The 24,093-nt window shown below is 52.2% G+C and overlaps 7 protein-coding genes across 7 annotated transcripts; 3 read left to right on the plus strand and 4 right to left on the minus strand.

The window, feature by feature from the left end:
• Window positions 1–243: 243 nt before the first annotated feature.
• On the minus strand, window positions 244–2,320 carry BDP55DRAFT_546179 (high-affinity nicotinic acid transporter; the record flags this gene model as incomplete). Its single annotated transcript, XM_060568633.1, has 11 exons — window positions 244–459; window positions 525–551; window positions 613–671; window positions 743–804; window positions 863–1,014; window positions 1,073–1,332; window positions 1,414–1,480; window positions 1,537–1,589; window positions 1,654–1,705; window positions 1,761–1,913; window positions 1,979–2,320. 11 exons carry the CDS (start codon window positions 2,318–2,320, stop codon window positions 244–246), a joined length of 1,443 nt encoding a protein of 480 aa, XP_060433124.1.
• A 956-nt stretch (window positions 2,321–3,276) lies between these two features.
• Window positions 3,277–4,671, plus strand: BDP55DRAFT_765699 (2OG-Fe(II) oxygenase superfamily protein; the record flags this gene model as incomplete). The annotated part of the gene is made up of 4 exons (XM_060580942.1): window positions 3,277–3,515; window positions 3,567–3,734; window positions 3,794–3,937; window positions 4,024–4,671. The coding sequence occupies exons 1-4, from the start codon at window positions 3,354–3,356 to the stop codon at window positions 4,669–4,671; spliced, it is 1,122 nt and encodes a 373-aa protein (XP_060433125.1). The 5' UTR covers window positions 3,277–3,353.
• A 155-nt stretch (window positions 4,672–4,826) lies between these two features.
• On the minus strand, window positions 4,827–6,146 carry BDP55DRAFT_725602 (uncharacterized protein; the record flags this gene model as incomplete). The annotated part of the gene is made up of 3 exons (XM_060579028.1): window positions 4,827–5,540; window positions 5,603–5,853; window positions 5,915–6,146. 3 exons carry the CDS (start codon window positions 6,144–6,146, stop codon window positions 4,827–4,829), a joined length of 1,197 nt encoding a protein of 398 aa, XP_060433126.1.
• A 2,017-nt stretch (window positions 6,147–8,163) lies between these two features.
• Window positions 8,164–10,860, minus strand: BDP55DRAFT_691581 (kelch domain-containing protein; the record flags this gene model as incomplete). The annotated part of the gene is made up of 4 exons (XM_060576989.1): window positions 8,164–9,237; window positions 9,294–10,117; window positions 10,176–10,253; window positions 10,302–10,860. 4 exons carry the CDS (start codon window positions 10,858–10,860, stop codon window positions 8,164–8,166), a joined length of 2,535 nt encoding a protein of 844 aa, XP_060433127.1.
• Window positions 10,861–13,076: 2,216 nt separating this feature from the next.
• Window positions 13,077–14,502, minus strand: BDP55DRAFT_546001 (transmembrane amino acid transporter; the record flags this gene model as incomplete). The annotated part of the gene is made up of 2 exons (XM_060568619.1): window positions 13,077–14,315; window positions 14,383–14,502. The coding sequence occupies 2 exons, from the start codon at window positions 14,500–14,502 to the stop codon at window positions 13,077–13,079; spliced, it is 1,359 nt and encodes a 452-aa protein (XP_060433128.1).
• Window positions 14,503–18,386: 3,884 nt separating this feature from the next.
• Window positions 18,387–20,552, plus strand: BDP55DRAFT_691583 (family 2 glycosyl hydrolase; the record flags this gene model as incomplete). The annotated part of the gene is made up of 5 exons (XM_060576990.1): window positions 18,387–18,958; window positions 19,021–19,205; window positions 19,269–19,675; window positions 19,740–20,200; window positions 20,252–20,552. The coding sequence occupies 5 exons, from the start codon at window positions 18,387–18,389 to the stop codon at window positions 20,550–20,552; spliced, it is 1,926 nt and encodes a 641-aa protein (XP_060433129.1).
• Window positions 20,553–21,866: 1,314 nt separating this feature from the next.
• On the plus strand, window positions 21,867–22,817 carry BDP55DRAFT_691584 (uncharacterized protein; the record flags this gene model as incomplete). The annotated part of the gene is made up of 1 exon (XM_060576991.1): window positions 21,867–22,817. One exon carries the CDS (start codon window positions 21,867–21,869, stop codon window positions 22,815–22,817), a length of 951 nt encoding a protein of 316 aa, XP_060433130.1.
• Between the last annotated feature and the right edge of the window lie 1,276 nt (window positions 22,818–24,093).

Here is a 24,093-nt window from a genome sequence, read left to right on the forward strand (position 1 = left end):
GACCGATTAGTGGATCATCAATCGAGTGGATTTCCTTCACATGATTGTGCCCTAGCAACTACACCCAGGTACTCGTTCAATCTGCTATTCTTCCTCCCAATATTCTGTCTTATTAGCGACTTTTCCCTACACACACTTGAAGGAAGAAATGAACTGTCAGAATCTCGACACTGGGTCACATGAGGCCATGTAAAGGAATCTCTAATTTCCATTGCGGTTCCTCCAAAGTTGCGGTGCCCTTACTCAGTCCTTGCCGTCAGTAACGATTGCACTCACATGCCCTCCATCCTGTGAGTCGTCTTCTGCTGCGCGTCCGCTGCCGGTTTGCTTCCGGTCCTGCCTAGTTACGAAAAACCACGCAGTAGAGACGGCCAACAGCGTTCCGCAGAGCAGACCGATGGAGCATGAATAGCTCACCCGGTACGTAGGACCAAATCTCGACTGATATATCTGGGGACCCTATTCGAAGTCGTCAGAAGATACAAGTGATGAGTGAGGCGTCGGCTGGGAGTGGTTGCACTTACTACAATTCCCATGAGCTGGCACGATGCCTGTAGAGTGATGCTAGTCAGCTTCAATTTTCGAGTTTTGTAAGAGCTTGAGCTTTCTTACGTTGGTCACACCAATGGCAAGGCCCGCACTCGTCGTTCCTTTCGCGGCTCTGATGCGCTCTGTAAAAGGAGTTTATTAGTTTAGGTAAGCCCTAGGGACCTTTGGTTGGAAATGACACGCGGTCACGTACCTGGCCATATTATAGCGAAGAAGCTTTGAGATGCGGCGGTGGCAATCATGACGAATATGTATCTAATACCAGAGTTAGCCTTGCGAAGCATGTGATGGATAGCTGTGTAAAGGTCTTTACTTGGCAATAGGATGCTTGACTGTGATTAGAAGCACATAACAGACAATCTGGGCAGCTTCCAGGCCCAAACCAGCGACCCATGGACTAAGTCGCTTCGTGTGGACAAAAAATGCCAACGTCAATAATATAACGAAGACCAACGTAAAAGGGGGCTATTCTCATATCAGTTAACATGTTCAGAAGTACACCAACGAGAATGTGGAAACCTACCATGGTCATCACCTGCGAAATAGCAGTGTTAGAGATGCCGAGTTCATATATGACAGTCGGTAGGACAAAGGAGATGCCCCATCCGCCGATGCCGTGAGTAATCCAAATCATTAAGAATGGGACAAAGGTCGGATCGCGGAAAAGACTCTTGACTTGTTGGAGGTCAATTGTGTTGGACTTCATGGTCGGTGCCTGCTCTGGGAGGTCAGATAGGACTGCCTCTCTTTCGGACGCTGTGAGGAAGTCGACGGTCTCAGGGTCTGAAGTTGGTTGAGTGTCAGCATTACTACAAGGCTAGATAAGGGAGATTTTTGAGCGATTCGAATCAAGAGGAGACTCACAATTTGGTAAGAAGAAAAATGTGTAGATGCCGCAAAAGATGGCGGGAATCCCTTCAAGAATGAATAGCTTCGTTGTGTTAGTTAATGACACCCGCGGTAATTTCTAGAGGTAAGGTGACTTACCCATCTCCAGCCGGACAGACCCCCGACTCCATTCATGAAAGAAATCGCGTATGCTAGGAATCGGTTTCAGTAATGTTGTAGCAGTTGAGCAAGCACATCGAGTTCCCCAGCACTTACCAAGTAGACCGCTAATTGTTCCAGAAAACATGCCGCAAGCGTAAAAGAAGCCCTACGATACCATGAGCAATCTCATTCCTTCCGATCAGCTAGAGCTCTGAACTGACGATTCTCAGCGGAAGCCTATGGGTTGGATACCAAAAGCTAAGATGGTACAAAACACCAGGATAGAAACCAGCCTCAGCTAGCCCTAAGAAGAACCGACAAGTCAAAATACCGGCATAACTCTGAGTAGCACCCTGACACATTGAAATAATTCCCTTTCCATCAAGAGTTAGCAACATCTAGATGAGAGACACCGCTCAGAGCTAGCATTTCAACGTACCCAGGTAACCATAATCCGACTCATCCACACCGAAGGCGAAAACTTTTTCAACGCGAGTGTGGCAAGAGGCTCAAAGAACATGTAGGGGTAGTAAAAGATGCTCAGCGCCCAAGCCCATTGTGAGCTGGAGAGATTGCCCAGCTGCTTCTTGATACCAGTGCCTTGTTCTAGGTTGATGATGGCTGCGTTGCTGATATTGCTGACGTGGATTCGCATAATGAGGTAGACAAAGGAATACCATATTAGAAGCCTTTTGTCGACTTTGCGATGAGCTATTTTTAAGAGAGGCTTTTCATTTTCGGGGGAGAGGGTTCTATTTTCGGGACTCGATTGGTTGCCCATGATCGCGATGACTCGTCGAGACTCTCTAGGAGAAGTGATAGGGCCCGGCTTTCGAAAAGGTGGTGCGCCTCCCGATGCAACAAAATTTATCAACTACTGAGTTGGAAGCTCGATCCCAATTTCAAGAGAACAATCTCACTCCTGTCTCGCAATCTTGGATACAGCTTGATGTCGATTACGGCAGATACGAAGCCAAGATATGTCTGCACGAAGCACGCCTTACTGCGGGGCCATGTGCACAGTAGTTAAACCCATGTAACGTCCTATAACTGACAACTGAGGGCATTCTCATTGGTCGTTGTAATGTTCTGGTTGAGTCCCTTCGGTACTCGGTTGCACAGGCACGACGAAGCGGCCAGATTTACCCTTGTAGTATCTTACATCAAGAGATTAAAGTTGATTGAGACCATCGTTGTATTGACTTAGCCAAAGGCCGAAGAAAAAAACAACATTGCTTATATTGACTTTCGAGATTGAGAGGTAGTATCCGAGTTTCCATAAACCACATTCAGTGGGAGAGCAATCGTTGATCAGTTGATCAGTTGAACGGAGACGAACTTCTGGATTTTGGATCACGATATCAACTGACAATTGCGGGTTTCCGCATCACCCAAGCCTCACGCCTTCAACCGAGAAAGACTTCTGCATGAAACTCACCCACGAATGCCCCAAGGCGAAGAGCCACGGGAACACACCGAAGATAAGATCAACTAAAAGCGGGAATTGACTTGAAGAGCAGTGCCGAAGCCGGTGATTGGATGCTTCCTACTAAGACCAGCATGAGGATGTGGCTCGTCATACCGGACAAGATGGCGTGCTCGAATTTCGGCGATCTCATTCCGACACGGCACAACGGGAGTGGCGCGGGGTGCGCGAGGATGAGAAACCAACGGCTTGACATCAGATGGAGGGGTATTTATGACAGAATAATCGTGGCCTCACGGGAACTGACTTTTGAGGTTTTGGTCTGCATACCGAAATCAGGACTTGCTTCCATGTCAATCCGGGATACGACCACAACCTGGGAATTACGATGCCTTCAGCCATTTCTGCGGAACTAATTTCCTTGCCAAAATGGCAGCGGCCTGCAAAGACACAACACGAGTTACCTTGGGCAGACATCGCTGTGATTGACATTAGCAAGTTCGATCAACCAGGCGGGAAGAAGCAGTTAGCCGAAGAACTTCGACAAGCCGTAAGTATATACAAGTCCGAAAATTGAAGCCAAATCTAATCCGGACGTCAGGTACACGAGACTGGATTCTTCAGTCTCATAAACACCGGCTTCACGCCAGAAGAAGTGCAACGCCAGTATGATATTGGTCAAGGCTTTTTCAACCTCGCCGCCGAGGACAAGGCCAGACCGGGTAACACGTGCGACTTTTCCAAGGGGAATTACTTTGGATATAGATCGGTGAGTCAGTCTGTGTTTAAATATGTCTTCAAGGGATCAAGAACTCATGAAGTCATCAGGCGCATGACAAGAAGATGCAGGGAACGGATGTCCTCAACAACGTTGAGTCGGTGAATATTGCCAAATTCATCCCAAATTACAAAGACGAACCATTCCATCCATTCTTCAAGCCGTTTCGGCAAGAGATTGAAGACTTCTCAAGAGTACGTATTCCCATCTACACAAGTCTCGGCTTTGGTTGCCAACTAGCCTCTCACTCGATCACACAAATCTGATGTTCTCTAAACAGCGCTCCCTCGACCTCGCAAGCAAAGTCTTCACCCTTTTCTCCATCATTCTGGAGCTCCCAGAAGACTACTTCTCCTCCCGCCACGCCTACGCCTCCCCAAGCGAAGATCACCTCCGCTACATGGGCTACCACACCCGCCCTCTCGCCGACGACCTCAAAGTCGGCAACACCTGGTCGCGCGCCCACACAGACTTTGGCTCCCTCACCCTCCTCTGGAGCCAGGACGTCGCGGGGCTCCAGATCAAGACCTCGCCGGGCGAGGGCGCGGGCGAATGGCGCTACGTACCGCCGGTGGACAACGGCATCGTATGCAACGTCGGCGACACACTCGATTTCTGGTCCGCGGGTTACTTGAAGTCGACGACGCACCGCGTTGTGAGACCGCCTGAAGACCAGGCTCATTTGTTTCGGCAGGGTTTGTTCTACTTTGTGAGGCCTGGTGACGATGTTGATATCAAGCCTGCGCCGTCGCCGCTGCTTAAGAGACTTGGGCTGGTTGGGGAGGATGCGGAGGAGGCTGTGCCGGTGAGGGGGTTGCAGTATGTGAGGGAGCGGGTGAGAGATTATCATGATCACAATGACTATGCGGATATGAAGGGGAAGAAGTTTCGGGTGGGCAATCTTGAGATTGAGGATGAGGCGGAGTGAGCACAAATGGATGAGGCGGGTCGATTCAACGTGGATGGGAGCATGTGGATGAAGTTTAAAAGTGAGAAATGTCTATTTTGGTATCTTTGGTATCGCTGTTGCGAAAAAATCAAAATGCTTTTGGTGAGATATGTTTGTCCACATCCGATGATTATTTACTGGTCATACTCGCCGGCATACAGAATGTCGGTAGGCTGACCGTTCGCGACGTCCCAGATAGAACGCTCCTCAAGGTCCAACTCTCTTCTCAGAGCAGTGACGTTGACACCGGTCTCCTGAGCCTGATCCTCTTTCGCGAGCTTAACGTGCAGGAAGACAGCAGTCCTCTTGCCCGTGTACAGCGCGTGGGGAACGTTGGTGCTATTGTCCGAGTTGGCATCGCCAATGGCGTAGATACCCGCCACGTTGGTCGCGTAGCCCTTGCTCACATCAGCAGCCAGACGACCACCCCAGAGCTGCACGCCGGCCTCGGCGCCAATGGTGCTGCGCTGCTCGTCCGGGTAGCTCAGGAAGAAGGCGGCACGCTCGACGGGCTCTCCTTCGCTGAAGCTGACGGAGAAGAGGTCCTCCTCGGGCGCGGTGGGCAGGGAAGGGTCGTGGGGCGGGTTGCCGCCGTCCTTGAGGCGGGTGATGGCTGTGATGGTGCGGTTGTCGATGGTGACGTTGTGGAGGTCGAGGTATTCTTGGAACTTGGGGTTCTTGGCCTCCGTCTCAGCGCGGGCGGCGGGGGTGTCGGTGCCGTTTGCAAAGGCGATTAAGTCAGTGTTAAGGGTGAGGATCTCGCGGGCGAGGGAGGGGAGGTCGTCAAAGGTTGAGGAGAGGAGGCCAAGGGCTTGGTCTGCGTGCTCGTTACCGTCGCACCAGGGGCACTAGAATGAAATGTTAGAATCGAAGTTAGGTGTGAGACAGATGAAGACTTGTGAAGACATACCCAGTAGATACCCTTGCCCCAGTTCTCCCACAGCCCCGGGGTCTCGGGAAGGTCGTCCTGCAGACCGGTGGCCAAGATGATCTTGCGTGCGCGGACCGTCTTGGTCGAGTTGTCGGCGTAGTTGGCGGAGACCACGAAGCCGGTGGCATCGCTGCCTCCAATCTTGGTGACGGTGCCGTTGGTCAACGTGACACTGTTATAGTGTGAGATTTGCTCGCGGGCGGCGTAGCGATACCATGCGGGAGTGACGCCTGCTGTGTGTTAAAGACTGTTCACACGCATATGAAAGGGGTTTGAATGAAAAATACTCACCATCGAAGCCGAGGACATCGTGCATGTGTCTGGTAGGCGCGTTGCGGTACTCGCCAGAGTCGATGAGGAGAGTGTTACGGCGCACACGGCCGAGGGCACTCGCGGCACTGAGACCAGACGGGCCACCGCCGACGATGATCGCATCGTAGACGTCCTGGGTATCGTTGATGGGGAGGGCGACAACGAGGCTCGATGCTGCTGAGAGCACGAGGGAGCCGAGAGAGAACTTCATGGCGGGCTGAAAGAATGAGAGTGGAGAGAGGAAGCCTATGAACGAGAGCTAGGCTTTTGGTATCACTGGCGGATTCGAGCGAGATAGGACTGGTGACACTATTCAAGAAAGTTTTGACGAAGGAAGAGGTTCCCCGCCGCTCATTATAAACAAACATGAACCCCCCCCCATCCATCCTCCGCTTCTTCGCGGGGTGGGAATGATTGGGAATTCCGTGCCACCGCAGCTGAATGATGCGATGTTCGTGAGACATCTGGAATGAGGCCTAGCGGCTGTAGATCCTCGTCGACAATGAAGAGAGGCCGGCATGCCCGTCTGGTGTGGGGGAGTTGCCCGGCCCGCGACATTAGCGTCAAGTAGAGTGAGTGGTGTGTGTGGGTGGTTGAGAAGTTGCGACGATGTGCCCAATCAAGCATCGTCGACTCGGACGAATGTGGTAGTTCGTGCAGGAGAACCCGAACGCCCGCGTCGAGGCTCGAGGTACAGAGTCATATCGATCTCGGTCGGCCGAGAAGTGGAGCCTCTCTCTCTCGCCGTGGACGGCGGTACAATTCACAATGGGGACTGGGCTGCGCTTTAGAGTTCATCCCTATGGCACATCGGTATTACCGGGGGTTGCTTTGTTTAGGGCCATCTGGGCTTATTTGGCTGTGATGGGGAGCAGGGTCGAGTCAGGACCCTGGGGATACGCGATGACGTGACGGACGTCGTTGTAACCCTTTAAAGGGGAACGGCCATGCCCTTCGATGTCGCGATAAGGACCATGTCGGATGTTCAGGTGGCTACGAGTCAAGAGATTGGAAATGTGACAGGTCTTTTGAGAGCGGCTTGACCTGAAGACCCGTCGTCGCCGGTGAAGAACAATCCAGGCCTGGCCGTGGATGAGACGATCGAGAAATATCTTTTGATCACGCAAAGCAGTGGGCAGAAATAGCATCAAGAAATCAAGGTTTGATAGGGAAATGAGCCCACTGAGAAATTGAGAAATCGACGAGTCAATGGACTGCCCGTACCTCTCCACAGATTTTCTCTATTGTCAAAGATGCTTTGGGTTTTAGTGCGGGCTCCATCGCAAAACTTTGAATTTACCGTCTAGACCGTGTACTTCGTTGAAAGATGTTTCTTCACAGCATTTCGAAGTAGCCAATTCTTAGCCAATTCCCTCATCCGCGGGCCCCCGAATGGGACGAGTAAACAAGCGTCAAAGGACCGAATGCCGCTATGCCGCGAGCTAGAAGCCATCCGGAATGCATCCTCATTTGCTCCGTACCGTGGTTGAATCTGTGGAGAGACACGACTCGAGGACCGTGGAGAGTGGTACTTTCCCAGGTCAATCAGCTGGTTGTGGTCTTTCCGATCTTGTTGCTCGATAGTACGAGCTTGTATGAGCTCAACCAAGTCGGCCCGTCCCTCTCTGTGCGACCCAAAATAATGTGCGCTTCTGCGATCTCTTACCTCACTGTTGAGAAATCTTGTTCGATAGCTCACGCTGTCTCGGAAGATCACAATCCTCTCCGCCAATGGTCGTTGATTTTTGTCTCAGATGGGCCATGCATCTCTGGCACTCTGCAGTCCGAATACGTTTAGCTCTGAAACCCATCAACTCAATTCAACAAAGTGGCGGCGAGCACGTTCCACGGGCCCAAGACATACGGGCGGCATGACCAAAAGTCAATTGAGAAACATGGGACGACGATCGTTGCGTTTGTTTCTGGGGTGAGAGGCGGTCAAGGAAGAAACACAGGCTGCCGACCCCCGAGGGACAAACCTTGTTATCTTGATGGAGACAAGTATGTAAAAGTTTTTCATGTCTAGATTGTGAATAGTCCGAGAGAAGAAGCGTGTACATAATAAGAAGGGTATCTAGCTTGAGCGATTGAGGGATGATCCTCTCCTTGATCATGCGCGTATATACAGAAAAGTCGTGTATCCTCGTTTATCCTCGTGTATCTCGTGTTTTCCCCTGCCTTCATCCCCCCTACCCAGACTTTTTCGTGAATCGTTCGTGTATTATTCATTACTCAGTACTGTTGACAACCCGCAAAGCACGCCTGGGGCCCATGACAACCGAGAAGAAACTCGGCTCCTGCCCATCAAGCAACTGCTCCGTGCTAGAAACACTCTCGTTATCAGTATTGTCGCGCCGACTAGAGCTCGTCCGCGGATCAGTCCCACTCGGTCCGCTCTTGAATGTTCTCGTATCCTCGCTCTTCCGCTTCAACCCGCTGCCAGCACCACTTCCGCTCGCCGTGCCGCCAGACCCAGAGCCTGGTGTAGGATCGTCCGTCATCCACTTCGGTTCGACGCCCGTGCCAACCCACGAGAAGGACTCGTCGCTGACAGTGCTCGCATCACGGCGGTGCCCGCGCTCCCTCCTCTCTTCGCGATCACCAGCACCAAAAAAGCCCGCGGCGCCAAAGTGCATGGAGCTGGCGCCCGAGTAACGGTTTACCTGAGACAGATGCTGCTTGTAGGCCGCGACCTGGCGCCGGTAAAGCCACGCGCAGAAGCCGAGGTATATGGCCAACGCGCCTAGGATACCGGCGATGACACCTGCGGCGATGAGGCCAGGGTTCGTTTCGCCTCCATCGTCCTTTGCCGGCGCTTGGCCCGCAGAAGTACTCGTAGGTCCCACGCCCGTGACAGTAGCCGTCGCGCCACCCTGAGTCACAGTGAAAACAGGCGGCGTACCCGTCTTGAACGGACCACCCGTAGCCGGGCCAGCAGCGGGTGTGGTGGCGGTGGCCCCGCCCTCGGAGCTGCCGCCGATGACGCTCTGGACTTTGCCGGGGACCTTGTAGCCGTAGGATCCGGCCAGGACGGAGTTCTCGGAGCTAAAGTCCGCTGCGTGGGAGCCGGCTTTGAAGCCCGTATTCCACTTGAGGTTGCTCGCGTCAAAGACGAAGACGCCAGGGGATTCGCACCCGGCATCGGGGCCGAGGTAGCCGCCGGCGACAATGATTTGGCCGTCGCGCATGGTGCAGGTGTGGCCAGCGCGGGGGGCGGGGATGCCGTCGGTTGCATCGACTTTGATCCATGCGAAGGCAGGGATGGAGAGGATGTACATATCGTTGTACTGTGTTTGGTTGCCCTACATATATGTGTTAGTCCATATCCAGTTTTCACAAAGTACTAGTGGTGACCTACGAACGGCTGCAGATTCTGTCCGCCGAAGAAATAGATCTGGAAGCTCGAAGCATCTGGTGCACTAGCAATGGCGGCGCATGGGTTGACGCGCACAGATGGCCTGTCACCAGTCGTCCTCTGATGATACCACTCAGACGTGGCGATATCATACACGTCGAGGGTGCCGAGGTCGTCGACAAATGTCTTGTCAGACCCTCCTGCCATGCCGATCAAGACTCCCCTCGCACCCCACCCGGGCACAAAGACCAAGACACCATCAGCTCGTTCCGGGAACGCATCCGTTTCTTGCAGCCCGCCCTCCGTCACGTTACGAAAGACCCCGCCGTCGGCAGCGCCCGCGGCGCGAAGCGCGTCAACACCGGTGTTCAGGTACCCTGGATGTGTAAACTCCAACAGGCTCTTGAGGTACACCCTCGGAGTCTGTGTTGACCAGCCTTCGGTGGTTAGCCAATCGAGGTGGCCACCAAAGTACCAACTCAGCCCGAGCTCGGGCACCGACAAGCCGGCGCCTTCGGCGGAGCGTTGGACGGGAGTATCGGCTGCCGTTGAGTAGTTGCCGGCTGACGTGCGAGGGTCCTTAAACTCGAGCCAGGAGCTGTCCTTGACGGAGTATCGCCAGATTGACATGGGAGCAACGGTGGCATACGTGCCTTCGGCGCCGTCATTGTCGGCGAATTGGCCACCGTAGAGGTAGAGGTAGTCGTAGTCGTGCCACAAGTAGCCGTTGGCGACTGCTGGGGGTCCGTTAGGTATCGTCATGCCCTTGATGGAGGGCGACTTCGTGTCCCACGATTTCGTAAGGTCGAGAGTGAGGAAATCATTATCTATGGAGATGTGTCAGATTCGTCACGTAGTCTCAGCCAAGGGGTTTGCTGGTCGTACTCCAGGTGTTGACGGTCTGTGAAGACTCCGTCTTGGATTGACCTCCATACATGTAGACGGTTCCGTTGAGTAAAGCCGCTGTCAACTGTTAGCAGAGTTATCAAAGCTACAATTACTAATACTTACCCTGCTGAGCCCATCTCAGGCAAACATCCGTCGAAGTCGTTGCTCGTGGGCGCACGACACCCGCAACCGCACCGCTCTCAATCTTCTGGCGGCCATTGTTGTAGCTGAATGCCGGGATGATGATCGCGATGAGCAATGCAATCATGCCGACCCGCTGCAGACTTGAGATCGTGGGTGGTGGCGCGCTAGAGACCGTCTTGATCCTCGGCCGTCGATAACCTTGGGAGAGCTTATTGTACCAAGACATCTTCACAGCCTGACTTGAGCTTCGCTGTCTAGAGTCAACCGCCGTTTCGCGCTGTTCAGTCTCGGAGCGCCTGCTGTCCCCATCGCCATCGTCGTCCGCGTCGTCTTCGTCATCGTTCGATGTGCCGTCGCGTTTCGACTCCCCCAGCCCAGGTACATCTCCGAATTCCTTCTCGCTAGACATCGATTCCTGTCGTACGCAAGACTGTTGGAATGTCTCCACAACGGGCGAACCACAGTCGTCGCTAAAGTCGTCGTCCAGTCCCAGTTCCTTGAATACCGATTTCCTGCCCTTTTTGATATTGCTGACCATTGGGTATGCCTTGGGCCGAAGACCTGAACCTTCTCTCAGACGGTCGGATGTGTTTTGCGAATTGAATCTGGGTCGGACGTGCGTGTCGCTATGGGCGCGGTGGTCGAGAGGGGGACGGGAGAGATTTACGAACGACATCGTGAGAGCAAGAGGCGTGGCAACTGGCAAAGGCCGTTCCGTCAGGGATGCCAGATAGTGACGGGGAGGCTCTGATGTGCGGGCGGCGGTTGGTTGGTTCGAGGCACACTATGATGTCGCCACCTGCAGTTGGGTGGTAGGGATTGTCACATCGCCCGCAAGCACAGGAGCGAGATGGCAGGGCTTGTGAGGTCAGTCCTGTCGCAGGGAGAAGGACTGAGGTATGGGAGAGATAGAAGATTATTACTATTTGGGCAATGGTAATGACTGAAGTGACAGACTTGAAAGATGAGGGCTACGTTTTGAGGTTCGGAATATGATCCTCTTGGCTCGTGATGTGACAACGACGCTGTGACAAGATGGATAGAAGAATTGAGGAATAAATTTAAACAAGAACAAAAACAAGAATAAGAATTAGAATCAGAATCCAGGGGAAAAATTAGACGTGGTGGTTCCCCATCTCGGTCTACCTAGAAGTTGGATCCTTGGCTGAGGCGACTTTTGGCCTAGCCCTGAATCCAAGAAATCGAAAACGCGGGGGTGAGCTTTCATCCTCTGCCATGAGTAGGTAGCGCAAAAAGTACCACCACACATTCAACCGGTCGATGGAACATTGTGAACGATGGACGCGGTGCTGGCACTGGGCAGACAGCTGCCGGGCTCAAAGAGGGAGGGAGGGGGTGTGTGGCCGTGATGAGGCGTGGAGCTTTAGCTGTCCAGTCTGTGTGCTGATGGTCGTGGACGAACTGGAAGCCCTCAACGAGAACGCCACACTATCATACCGTTTCCATCAAAGACCCTCGCCTCCCGGTGGTGGTAAGAGCCGTCTCAACAAGCGAAGAGGGGGCGGATCGTGGCTAGCACCGGCGCAACGGGGAGAAGAGCGTGAAAAAGCAGGCGAGCCAAAACTTGGAAGGGCTGGGCACGCCAGTCGGTGCTGGATCCAATCCAGGAACCAACCGCGTTGGTGCACTGGCGGCGATTGGGTGCCCACTTGGGTGCGGTTGGCCGCGATGACTTCACCAGTCATCATCGGCAGGCCATGTTTGCAACCCGGATACTGTATGAATGCAACGCTGGGCGCCCTCTTTTAGCATCCAGAAAGGGGACTGAGAGTCGGTTCCATCGAGATTCCAAGATAGGAGCCAGTGAAACTCTTCCAAGATAGGAGCCAGTGAAACACAGGGGACTGAAGCCCTGCACGATGGCTTCCGGCCGGCCTGGTTTGCTTGCTGATTTGCTGGCTGGCGAGTGTAGTGTCGCGTGTCTTGTCTGATTCGATAGACGTTCACCATCAGGAAAACATATCAGCGGATGACACACCACAGACCGACACACCTTCGAAAGCGGCCATCACTCAGGAAGGATATAATAGACTGCGAATAAGAGTGAGTCTAGGCTCAGGATCTCAAGAGAGAGCAAGGGATGCCCACAGGTGGAGGCCCGCGGGAGGAAGCGGAGACCGGAACAAATGCGGTCTCCAGCGCCGAGCTTGACGTCATTCAGGAAGATCCTTGTCCCTTTTCCCCGTCCCGAACACAAGTACGTACTGACACTACCATCATCAGGTCATCTTCTTCAGTCCAACACCATTGCCTGCCGCCAACACATTCATGCATTCTTAATTAATATGCGCTTCACATGTTTTCAGCAACCCAAGTCCAAGTATCAACGGTCGCGAACCTACATTTGGCGTCCTGTGGCTGAGCTCTACGGGCCTGGAAATCTGAGAGAAAGCCGGATGCAGCTCGCTCATGCGTAACATCACTATACTTAGTATGTACACAACAACGGTTCCCGCCAGAACACTGGATGTGTGGCTGTTTCCGTTAAAAACTCGGATCTATTCTTGTCAACCCTAGCCATGTGACATTCTGTGTGCCCTCAACATGTTGCTGGTCGACGGTATCAGCCTCAGAGTTAGAGACATAGGTATCACAGGGATCGCAATATCCAAGACATCGACTTGGAAAAACGGAAATTTTGGGCAGGCTTTGGATCTACCTTATGGCATTTGGTTTCCCATCGAAATTAGTGCCTTGATTTCGCAACTCTTCGCCAGAGTCAACCTCCAAAGTCTAACAACTGAAAGGCTCCCCCACGGCACCAGACTCATATGCCTCAACGATGCCCTTCACAGTGACATACGTCCCAGCAATACAGATGAAGCCACCAGCAGCAAACGTCAGCACCGCCACGGTGGCTTGAAACCACTTGCGCGCCCACTGCCTCCATCCATCATAGTCGTGATAGTTGTCATGCAGCCAAAAAGCACCCGCGATCCCATACGTATACCAAGCCGCAAACAAGCTCGCCGCGATGCCGATAAGATAATTGAAAATCGGAACACCCACCGCGAGCACGAATGCCGCGCCGTTCATGATCACAACTAAAATCGCCCATGTTCCCCACCCGACAGCCGTATGACTATGCAAGTGATGGCTCTTTCTGAAAATCCGCACAAAAATCAACTTCGCCGCCGTGTGCGCATACAGTGAACCCGCAAGTAGGAAGTTGGGTATCGCGATCCCGTACGCCGCCTTGGCCCACTTCGGTTCCAAGCTGCTGAACGCCGGTGAGGCGACTTCGCTGCCGAGGTAGACATAGCACACCACCGCAAAGACGGCGTAAAACGTCGTCGCAAAGCCCTGGAGGGTGTAAGCCGCCTTCATCGCCTCCTGCGGCCGCCTCATCTCCGACATGAGGATGAAGAACATGAAATGGCCTGCGTACGCGAAGACGGGATTCGTAATGGCGATGAAGGCCGTGTAAAAGTCGGATGACACAGCCACGTCGACTTGTCGGCCTGGGGCCGGGTGTACACCCGCGCCGACCATGCCCACGATGCCGGCGACGAGGATCGAAAGGACCGAGGGGATGCAGAGCCAGGAGAGCTGATCCATCGTCCGCGGGAAGCTGAACAGCAGGGTTGGGACGGCAAAAATGCCGGTGTAGAGCATTAGACACAGCTTGTTGTCACTCAGCGTCGCGAGGGCGATCTGGCCTGCAAGGAGTTGCCCTCCTGTCGCGAAGACGGCGAAGACGACGGTTCCGAAGGCGAGGAGTTCTCGACCGGGCCGTCCGAAGAGGATTTGGCCGGCGTCGCCCATGGAGTGGACTTCTGGGTGCCGCAGCTTGAACTGGACCAGCAGCCACGACGTGTAAGTTGCGAAGATGCCGAGAAAGACGATAAGAATCACTCCCGGGACTATGCCGACGACAGCCAAGGAGGATGGTAGAGACAACATGCCATTGCTGACAATTTCGGCTATCATGAGCACCGCGACAAGCTTCCATGACATCGTTTTATACTTGATCTGCAGTCCATGTCCAGTTTATCAGTCTTCTATTATTGGATTCGGGAGTCGAATACGCTTCACGCACCTGATGATTTTCTTCATGTCCGAAAGGGTCGAGGTCGTCGTACACCACTGGCCGACTAGTGTCGTGGTGATACCCGGCATCCCCTTCGCTCCTGCCATATGTGTCCCGATACTGCTTCATTTTGACACGACGGAGAACGCAAATTCGTCTTCCCTATAATACTGGACTGGCCAGTTGTGTTCGAGAAAACCGCAGTGTAGGTAATCCGTGCAATAACGGCCTCCGGAGGATTGTTGTGCTTCAACACCGCGGGGTAATACGAGGTGTCGCTTGTGTAGATAAGCGATGCAGAGCGAGCTCTTATCAGAAGGATTGCTTCTATGCACATTGCTTATCTTACAATGTCACTCCATTGTCCTGGCCGCGAAGATAGGCCTAGTTCCGTAACAGGAGGTCCCGTATCTTGGGACCATATCGCACGCGTCATGGACTTTTATTTTCCAACAGTGATTGGTAGAGAAAGCATTTTTTATTGTCGAAGACTTTGGTTCTTACTAAGCGATACTGGGTATGGAAATGGCAGCTACCACTTTGAGAGTTCATAGTCAAGAATGATTGAACAATAAGTCGACGTTCCGCTGAGGAAGTAGTACACAACGAAGGAAGCTTGAGAGAATACATAGCTGGTCGCGAGCCACGACGATAATATTGCGACAAGACAGATACTCGGGTAAATACCGGGTTCAAACTATTCACTTTGGCAAGTGGTCAAAATTTATGGTCCCTAGTACTTAGTCGAGGTAAAGTACCTTACCATTGATATCAAGTGATTAGTATGAAGTCTGGGTAGATAGGATGGGCTATGATCTTAATTATGGCTAGTATTAAAGAAGTAGCAAGAGCCTTTCGTTCTTAAAGCCAATTTACTCTTAAATGGCTTTCTTTCAAGTGACTGGAAATGAGAAAAACGGGAAATTCGCTGTGGTTCAACACACCTCAAGAATCCACGTGGCACAGCCGAACTTTCCTTCAAAGCAGATACGAGACAGATCTAGAAGGATCAGCTCTTCCTGGCCGGAATTTCCTTCCTGCATGTTTTGAGCATCTCTTTATTAAGATTGATACTGACCTAGGCCAATAAATGGAATTAGACCGACACTACAATGTCCAAGTTTTATCAAGAGACCATGGGAATTTGTAAACACTAATACAGGAAGACTGAGTAGCGAATCCCAATATAGCGATCCGATCGTACATTAGCCCGCCATGTTGATTCTTGCCCTGATGATCATTGCCGATCATTAGATCTGGATTCAAAGCCTATGCTACGGTGTCCCTCGTACCTAGTAGAGGGTTGATGCGATGCTGCTGCGGAATGCGGACACCCTGACACAGTGGCACCTCTAAGTGGCTATCAATTCATGTCATCACGCTTTTCATGCTCGCAAATCCCATAAAAGAAAACAGATATAGCAATATGGGTTTTCTCTAGATTCGATGACAATAAGTTCACGACTTCAACTTAAGGTTGGTGACAGTTTCATTATGAGACAGGCTGGTCCCCCTCAAGACCGCAAGATGGCTCATGAGCTTGAATCGTATTTGGTGTTTCGCGAAGTCCTAATCCTAGTAATCCGAAACTTTCAGATCGCTGGATGACTTATGCATCTTGCATCCACGTTTCGGGTAGGTACGTGTGTTCAGACGATGCACAGTGATCAGACGGTCCAGTCGAGATTACGAAAGTGAGGCGCGCTGCATTTGTTCGCAGAAGTTGCTGCAGGTTTCCGTCACCACTCGCTCGCGGCACGAGTCTGATTGTGGATGCTGGCCATTACTTAGAGGCTGTAAGCGAGGAGCCAAGTTGCCGTCTCACTTTTCTTTGCTCTGCGCGACAACAAATTGAAGGGATTTGGACTGAAGCGGCAAGAACATGTACCGCTCACGATTGAGTCCGAGCCACAAGCCTGATACGATGTTCATTACGCCGACACTGATCTCTTAATTTAAAAAAACGAAAGGAGCTTGAGGAAACACGAAAAGATAGCCATAAGCTGTGAAGAATCGCGATTGCCCCTGGGCCGAATCTGAGCTATCTGAACTTTGCGTGATCTCCAATGCAATTTGGTGTACAGTAATTCTCTCAACGTGACCACACATGTTCATCCGTACTGCACCTGCATCGACGGTCAAAAATGACATGAATTCCTGGTCGAGCAACCGTTGAGAAACGTGCGGGGACATGAGGTTGTAGCGATGGAGTGAAGATGCATCGCGCAAGGGCATGGTTCCATCACTTCATTTGCGAGAGTTTGCCAGTGTCATGCATCTCGGTCGACTTTGCTCTCCAGCTCGCCATAGGGGCAGTACGGTCATGCCGGCTATTCCACCGGCACACGAGACATACCACAAGACATGCAACTCACGTGTAAACAACAAGTACGCCGCTGTTGGCGATGATCAGTTACAGTCTCAAAGAGACCATTGGATCGCTTGAAGCAAAGAAGGAGGTCACCTGCATGGTTTCTCCTGTAGAGGTAGGTCCCAAGCCATCTGGACCCAGGCCGGTAGAGGGAAAGTGGGAAAATAAGACATTTGCCGTCGATCTCGAGCAGCCATCCCCGCATGCACGGTCCGGGGATTAAACAAGGTTCAGCCCCTCCCGCGACGAGGAGCGAAAGGAGAGCCAGTCGGATATGCCCACTGAATCTACCGCTCCCCGCATCAGCGAGAAAGTGGAGGAAAGACAAGAGTCTTGGCTGGTGTCGTGCCTGTTGAGGTGCAGATGTCCGATGACTTAGGGTAGTAGCTCGAAATGAATAGACGAGGAGAAGGGAGACAAGGTCTTTTGAGTCTTGACCGCTTGTGATCTGGCAAGCGGTGACAGTTCGCCATGAAAAAAACCGGACGACTTTTGGCGTTGCTTCTAGTCGAAAGGACCTGTCGATCACTCCTTCGTCCCAAGGACTAGGCTAGCATCATGCTCCAGATTCCCTCTCATCTAGCAGCTGCGCCTCGTCAGGATGGGATCTTTTGGGTTAAGGTGGGAGAAGTGTAATGCCTGGTCAGGGTTTTCAAACTTTCCAATGTCACACAATATCCGCACCGCTTCTCCTTTTCCGCATCTCATTTTCAATGTCGTCGGCCACAGGTGTCAGCCTAAACTAGGGCAGCTTACGGCACTTTCTGCTCGACATTCGAGAACAGACAAGATCGACCGTCCTGAGGTCTTGTGGCCAGCCATTTCCCCCTCTCCAGATGACCGCATCATGCAGCTGTTTTGTGCCACCCATCGAACGACTCCACGTGCTGCCCAACGTACACAACCACACAGCTCACATCGTGCAAAGACTAGAGGATTTCCTGGGCTTATTTTCGAAAAGCTCCTATTATTGTTACTCACATGCCATCGGACGATCCAACCAACCAACACGACGTAGTAGCACTAGGACGAATCCCGCATGTTCTTCCCCTCATGGCCAAGCGGCCAAGACATGGGAAACTAAACATTCTTTCGCGAACGCCAATTTCTCCAGTGCGGGGGAACTAGGTCGTCTAGCTCATCGGCGCGCAAACATTGCATTGCCCTTTTTCTGGATGGCACGTCACCGCGAGCCCGCTGCCCGATCCCGGGGGCTGCAAGGAACTTTCGAAAAGCGTGCGGTCGTTCCTCCTTCCCGCCGCCAAGTCAGGTCCAAAACCAGACCACTTGACTTAATGCCGAGTTGTCCGGGAGTGGTGGAGAATCTGATGTGCCTGCTTGCCTTGCTTGACAAGCTGTGCGCCGCCGCAGGTCTTAATACGAGGCTTATAAGTCAGTTGAGTGTCAACGCTCGTCCCAAGAGCGAAGAAAGTTTAATCTTACTTTCTCAAGCAGGATAGAAGTATAACAGGAGTAATCCCCCCTGAATGCTTTGACCCCTCTTGTTCGCGTCTTACTCCTCGTTCTTTGCATCTTCTTGGAAGCTTCGTCGATAGCTTCCATTCGACTAGCTCTCTTTCCCTTCAAGGACAGGGAGCTCTCTCACTCTCCCTTGGCGCGCAACTCTAGTCTTCCTTTCACGATGCGTTTGACGCGCTCATTGCTCTCGTCCGCAGCGGCGGTGCTATCATTCACCATCGCTGCCAACGCGCAAAACGCCACGACGACTGCCGGAGGCTCAGCGCCAACGGCCGGAACCGCGGAACCGTACCAGCTCCAGACTCCGCCTCTCGATACAGACTGGACAGCCAAGGTCGGAACGAAGCCATGGCCGGAGCACCCTCGCCCGCAGCTTCGCAGAGAGAATTGGCTCAACTTGAACGGCCTGTGGACCTACCGGGCCGCGAGCAGCGATGACGACGTCAACCACCCGCCGACCAGCGCCGTGCTTGATCGTGAGATTCTCATCCCCTCATGCATCGAGAGCGGATTGTCTGGGATCCAGGAGCTTGGCGTCACCCACTTCTGGCTGGCGACGACGTTCCAGGTGCCCAGCGGCTGGGGAAACCAATCGGTGATCCTTAACTTTGAAGCTGTCGACTACGAGGCGACCGTATTCATCAATGGTCAGAAGGTTGGATTCCACCGTGGAGGGTACTTCCGCTACACGGTTGATGCGACACCTTACCTAAATGCTGGAGGAGACATCACTTTGTGAGTGCTTCTTTCCATGTTTTTCTTCAATCATTCCCCAAACTAACTCTGGGGCGTTTCAGGCTGGTGTTTGTCTTCGATCCCACCGATGCGGATGGGTACGTCATCCCAATTGGCAAGCAGACGAGGACCCCTTCGCACATCTTCTACCGGTCATGCTCTGGCATCTGGCAGACAGTCTGGCTGGAGAGCACGCCGTCAACCTACGTCACCAAGCTGGACCTCTCGGCTGACCACAACGGAAATGGTAAGAGGCGATGAAAGAAAGATGATATTGCAGTTAGCGAGTTTCATTGCTAACCTCTTACAGTGAATGCGCTTGTCCACAGTTCCTCCAATACCTCATCGGAGGTTTCAATCGCTTTTCTCGACGCGGACGGCAACACGATAGGAACAGGCACGGGCAACTCTGGAACCGCATTCAACTTCACCGTGCCATCTCCTAACGCTTGGTCTCCGACTAACCCCAACTTGTACAACATCACATTGAAGATGGGTAGCGACGAGGTCTTCAGCTACACTGGCTTCCGCACCATCTCGACCGGTATTGTGGATGGCGTCAACCGCCCGCTGCTGAACGGAGAGTTCATCTTCATGTTTGGAACCCTCGACCAGGGATACTGGCCCGATGGACTTCATACTCCTCCGAGTGTAGAGGCAATGACATATGACCTGAAGGTTCTCAAGAACATTGGGATGAACATGGTTCGCAAGCACGTATGTTCAGTCTCTATTTTGTGCATTCATCCTCAAGGGTCAGTCAGAGACTAACATTTCGCAGATCAAGGTTGAACCTGACTTATTCTACCACGCCTGCGACACCCTCGGTCTGCTTGTCATCCAGGATATGCCAAGTCTGACAGCCAACTCGGCTCGTCTGCCCAATGCCGACCAACAAGCCGAGTTCGAGCGTCAGCTTCAGCTGATGATCGAAGAGCACAAGAGCTACACCAGCATTGTGACCTGGACCATCTACAATGAAGGTTGGGGTCAACTTAGAACACCACCTTACCCGGAGGCCAAACTTGTTGACGTTGTTCGCGGGATTGACCCCACGAGGCTCATCAACGCAAACAGCGGCTGGTTTGACCATGGATCTGGTGACTACGCCGACAACCACCATTACGCCAACCCTCAATGTGGCACACCGTTCTACTCTCTCGCCTCGCCTCCTTACGATAATAGACGCATCGGATTCCAGGGCGAGTTTGGTGGCATCGGACACAACGTCTCGATCGAGCAGTAAGTGTAGCACCAAGCTCGAGTTCATGAACAGGAACTAACACTACATAGTCTCTGGAACGTTCAGCAGGCAATTGACTCGATCAACGCGACTTACGAAATCAACGAAAACCTCGAAGCGTACAACTACCGCGGACGAGTTCTGCTGAGAGAATTCCGCGAACAAGTCGAGATGTACGCCTGCAGCGGTGGTGTCTGGACACAGACGACCGACGTCGAGGGCGAAGTCAACGGCCTGGTCACCTACGATCGCCGCGTTCTCCGACCCGACCTCGCGCAATGGCAGGTCGACATCAAGGCTCTCTTTGACGCTGCGAAGGCCCGGAGCGGTCCCGTCAATGGTACAATGTAAGCAGTGACGGCTACACATTGGTTTTTCCTTTCACTTCTCCTCTTTCACAACAACTTATTCGCAACAAAGTTTTCGGGAGATCTAGTAATGCTAAGCGTGGGATACCATAATGAATAGTCCGATCAGGGACGAGGGTCAAATAAGATTCGTTCAATCTGATTCCTGAACCGCATAATGACCGACGATACGACTATTTCGTTTTGAGTTTGTTCGTACAACAGTGCAGCGTCCTGTTGCAGCGCATTGGATACAGTGCGCGATGTCGACAGTCATAAACACATGCAGGAACTTGTGCTGGTAAGCTATCCATCGGGACGAAGACGCTAGCGTCTTGTAGGAGGGGCAGTAGGATGCCCCATTGATATTGCCATGAGAAGTCGCCGTCGCATTGACATGTAAAAGCCGGGAGACGAAGCAGATTCTGCTGGGCGGAATTCATGGTTGTAATGTTGTTGATGCCGCATTGCATTTGAGGCCGGCGTTGTAGACTGGGATAATGTGCATAAAGAACAGGCTGGTCTGGCACCGGCAAGGTTTGAAAGATTACGAGGTTGCTGCCAGAAGGCATTTGGTACTAGATGTGATCTTGTGCCCGTCTTTTGTTTCAATACCCTCCCAGACCTTTAAGATGTTCCCAAGTAATTACCACGTTGCCGGTTGATATACTACTAGTACGCACCTGCTTAAACCGACATGTCAACAATAGCGATAGAACGTCTAAGCGTTGTTGGCTGTGGCTCAAAGCTATGATGATAAGTCAGCTGCATGTAAGGTACCAGTTGCCTAAGTGTATGACCTGTGCTGCTGTGGAGGCTGTCATACCCATGCCTAAGTACTTACATGAACTTTGCCATGAACCACTGACTGTTGTCGCCGTCTGACTGAGTGCACAGTCATCTAATCCTCGAAGTGTTAAAGCTAGCTAAAGAGCAATTCCCGCCTCGCCGAGGCCTTTTGTAGAGAACAGAGCTTTGCTTTGAAGAGGAACTGATGGTTTGATTGTGTCTTCATCTTGTTCGCCCCACGGACACCTTAGCCCGAAGGTTAATAAACAATCGCAGGTCAAATCTTGGGCGCAATTGTGGGGGCGAAATAAAACCGAGTCGTGATACACTAACATACGAAAACTCAAAGGCTCTGTGAGCCGGTGACTTGTCAAAACTCAGCAGAAATTACATGTAGGCAGGCGGCGGACGGATTCGAGCCTGGCCGGTGGGCGATGCTGCCATATAAACCTTTGGGCGTTCCCATTCAAGCCCTGTGGAAAATATTGTGTATTTCACTTGCTTGCTCGTCTCGACACTCTTTTTCAAAATGGCTCCTCTTTCGCTCTTTTTCTCGTCGCTCCTTTTCTCCATTGCGCTCGGTGCACCCGCCGCCTCCAGTGGCTCAAACCTGGGGAGAGATCTTTCTCTCGTTCAATCATTGAAGCACAAGATTACCGTCGACCCTTCTGGTGCCACCAAGAACTGGACTGGAAACAACGTTTGCGAGTTTGACGGCTTCAGCTGCGCCAAGAACCCCAACACCGGAACCAATGCCTTGTCAGGGATCGATCTCAATGGATTCGGGCTTGAGGGCAAGGACTTAGTCCTCGATGGCTTCCTCGACAAGCTGACCGATCTCACCTTCTTCCACGCCAACAGCAACGGCTTCACGGGATCGCTCCCCAAGGATCTTTCGGCTCTCAAGTGGCTGTGGGAAATCGACGTCAGCAACAACAAGCTCTCCGGACCCTTCCCGACGGGTGTCTTTGACCTCGACCTGACCTTCCTCGATCTGCGTTTTAACGAGTTCTCCGGCCCGATCCCGAAGGAGGCTTTCAACCTCGACCTCGAGGTCCTTTTCTTGAACGACAACAAGTTCTCGGGCAGCATTCCTAGCAACGTTGGCTCTTCCCCCGTTATCTACTTGACGTTGGCCAACAACAAGCTCAATGGGTCCATCCCTAAGAGCATTGGAAATATGAAGAACGTCCAAGAGATTCTCCTTCTTGGCAACGACCTGTCTGGTTCGCTGCCCAGAGATTATGCCATCAAGAACCTCACTGTCTTTGACGCCAGCGACAACAAGCTGTCTGGATCCGTTCCCGAGGGACTGTGCAAGCTCAACACTTTGGGAGTCTTGAACCTTACCAGTAACAACTTCAGCGGAACCCTGGGACCGGCCTGCACTGCTCTATTGAAGAATCACGTTCTTGACGTTACCAACAACTGCATTCAGGGTGTTCAGGGCCAGAAGCCCGCTAGCCAGTGCAATCACTAATTAGGAATGATTGGGAAATGTCTACAATATTGTAATCTGTGGTTTACTGTCTAAACATATGTCATGAGCTTACAGGAGGTTTCATTCCACTCTTAGCCACAGATAATATTATTGCATAATACCCCTACGACTTTCCCGTGCCCAGCGACTAGCTGAACCGTAAACGTTTATGTGACAGTGATATATGACAACGTTTGTCCAACGCATTCGGGATTCCTACTGGTATTCTGCGTGACATGATCAGACCTAGACTACAGCACACCGAAGGGTTTCCCAAATAAGTAGCCTCCGCAGGAAGTCAGGGATCGTATTTCCCCCATAACTCTACGCTTCACTATCCGGAGCCGAGTGCTGCTGCCGAGATGCAAGCTACCATCGGCTCCACAGGCCGGCGTCGGCCCCGCTACCCCACGATGTCCGATCCCCGCAATGTTCAGCCCCTTTTGGGGGTGCCTAAGACTGCGTTCGTCATTGAACGCGGGAAGCTCGGTGATAGTGTTAAGCAAGAAAGCGAGAGCGAGACTGAGATGGTTATCGTCGACATGTAGACTTGCTATAAGTTGATGTTCTGTCCATTCTTTCAGTTGGCTCAAAACATCTGCTGACGAAATCCCGAAAACTCCTCTTTTCCAGCAGTGATTATCCAGCTAGATTTTCAGAACATGGCTGATGTCGCTATTCTTGAGGCCGAACTGGCAAGGACCCAGAGACTGGGAAACTTCATCAAAGGTGAAATTCTACGAGTCATTATACCAGACTTTCGAGCTCTCGTTTCTGCGGGGCGTTTACTGATGTCACTTACAGCTTGGGATCCCAAAATTCTGGGCGTTAAGGATGCCAATCCTCGAACCCTCACCGACAAACACATCATCTCAAACATGGATGTTGCAATCCCTGTCAGAGATGGGACCATTCTGCGCGGCAACATCTACCGGCCTCGTCACCTTGAAGGCCAGAAGCTTCCCGTGATCTTCAATTACAGCGTCTACAGCAAAGACGGCGCCACCGACATTGCAGTTTTCCCACCTAGTGCAGGGTTAGATAAAGCTCGGATCACTAAAGACTATAAGTTCGAAGCAGCGGATCCGGGATGGTGGTGTCCTCGCGGGTACATCGTTGCCAGCATAGACGCCAGAGGCTGTTTCCAGTCTGAAGGTGACAAGAGTTACTATTCTCGAGATGTTGGAATCGATGGTGAGTACTACTCCCTCAGAATCCTTTACTACATGCACATTTTGAATTGGATGCATTGCAACTCTTTTAAAAATGTTGAAGA

The sequence above is a fragment of the Colletotrichum godetiae genome (assembly GCF_030913485.1).
Source record: "Colletotrichum godetiae strain CBS 193.32 chromosome Unknown BDP55scaffold_8, whole genome shotgun sequence".
In the NCBI taxonomy this organism is placed as follows: Eukaryota; Fungi; Ascomycota; class Sordariomycetes; order Glomerellales; family Glomerellaceae; genus Colletotrichum; species Colletotrichum godetiae.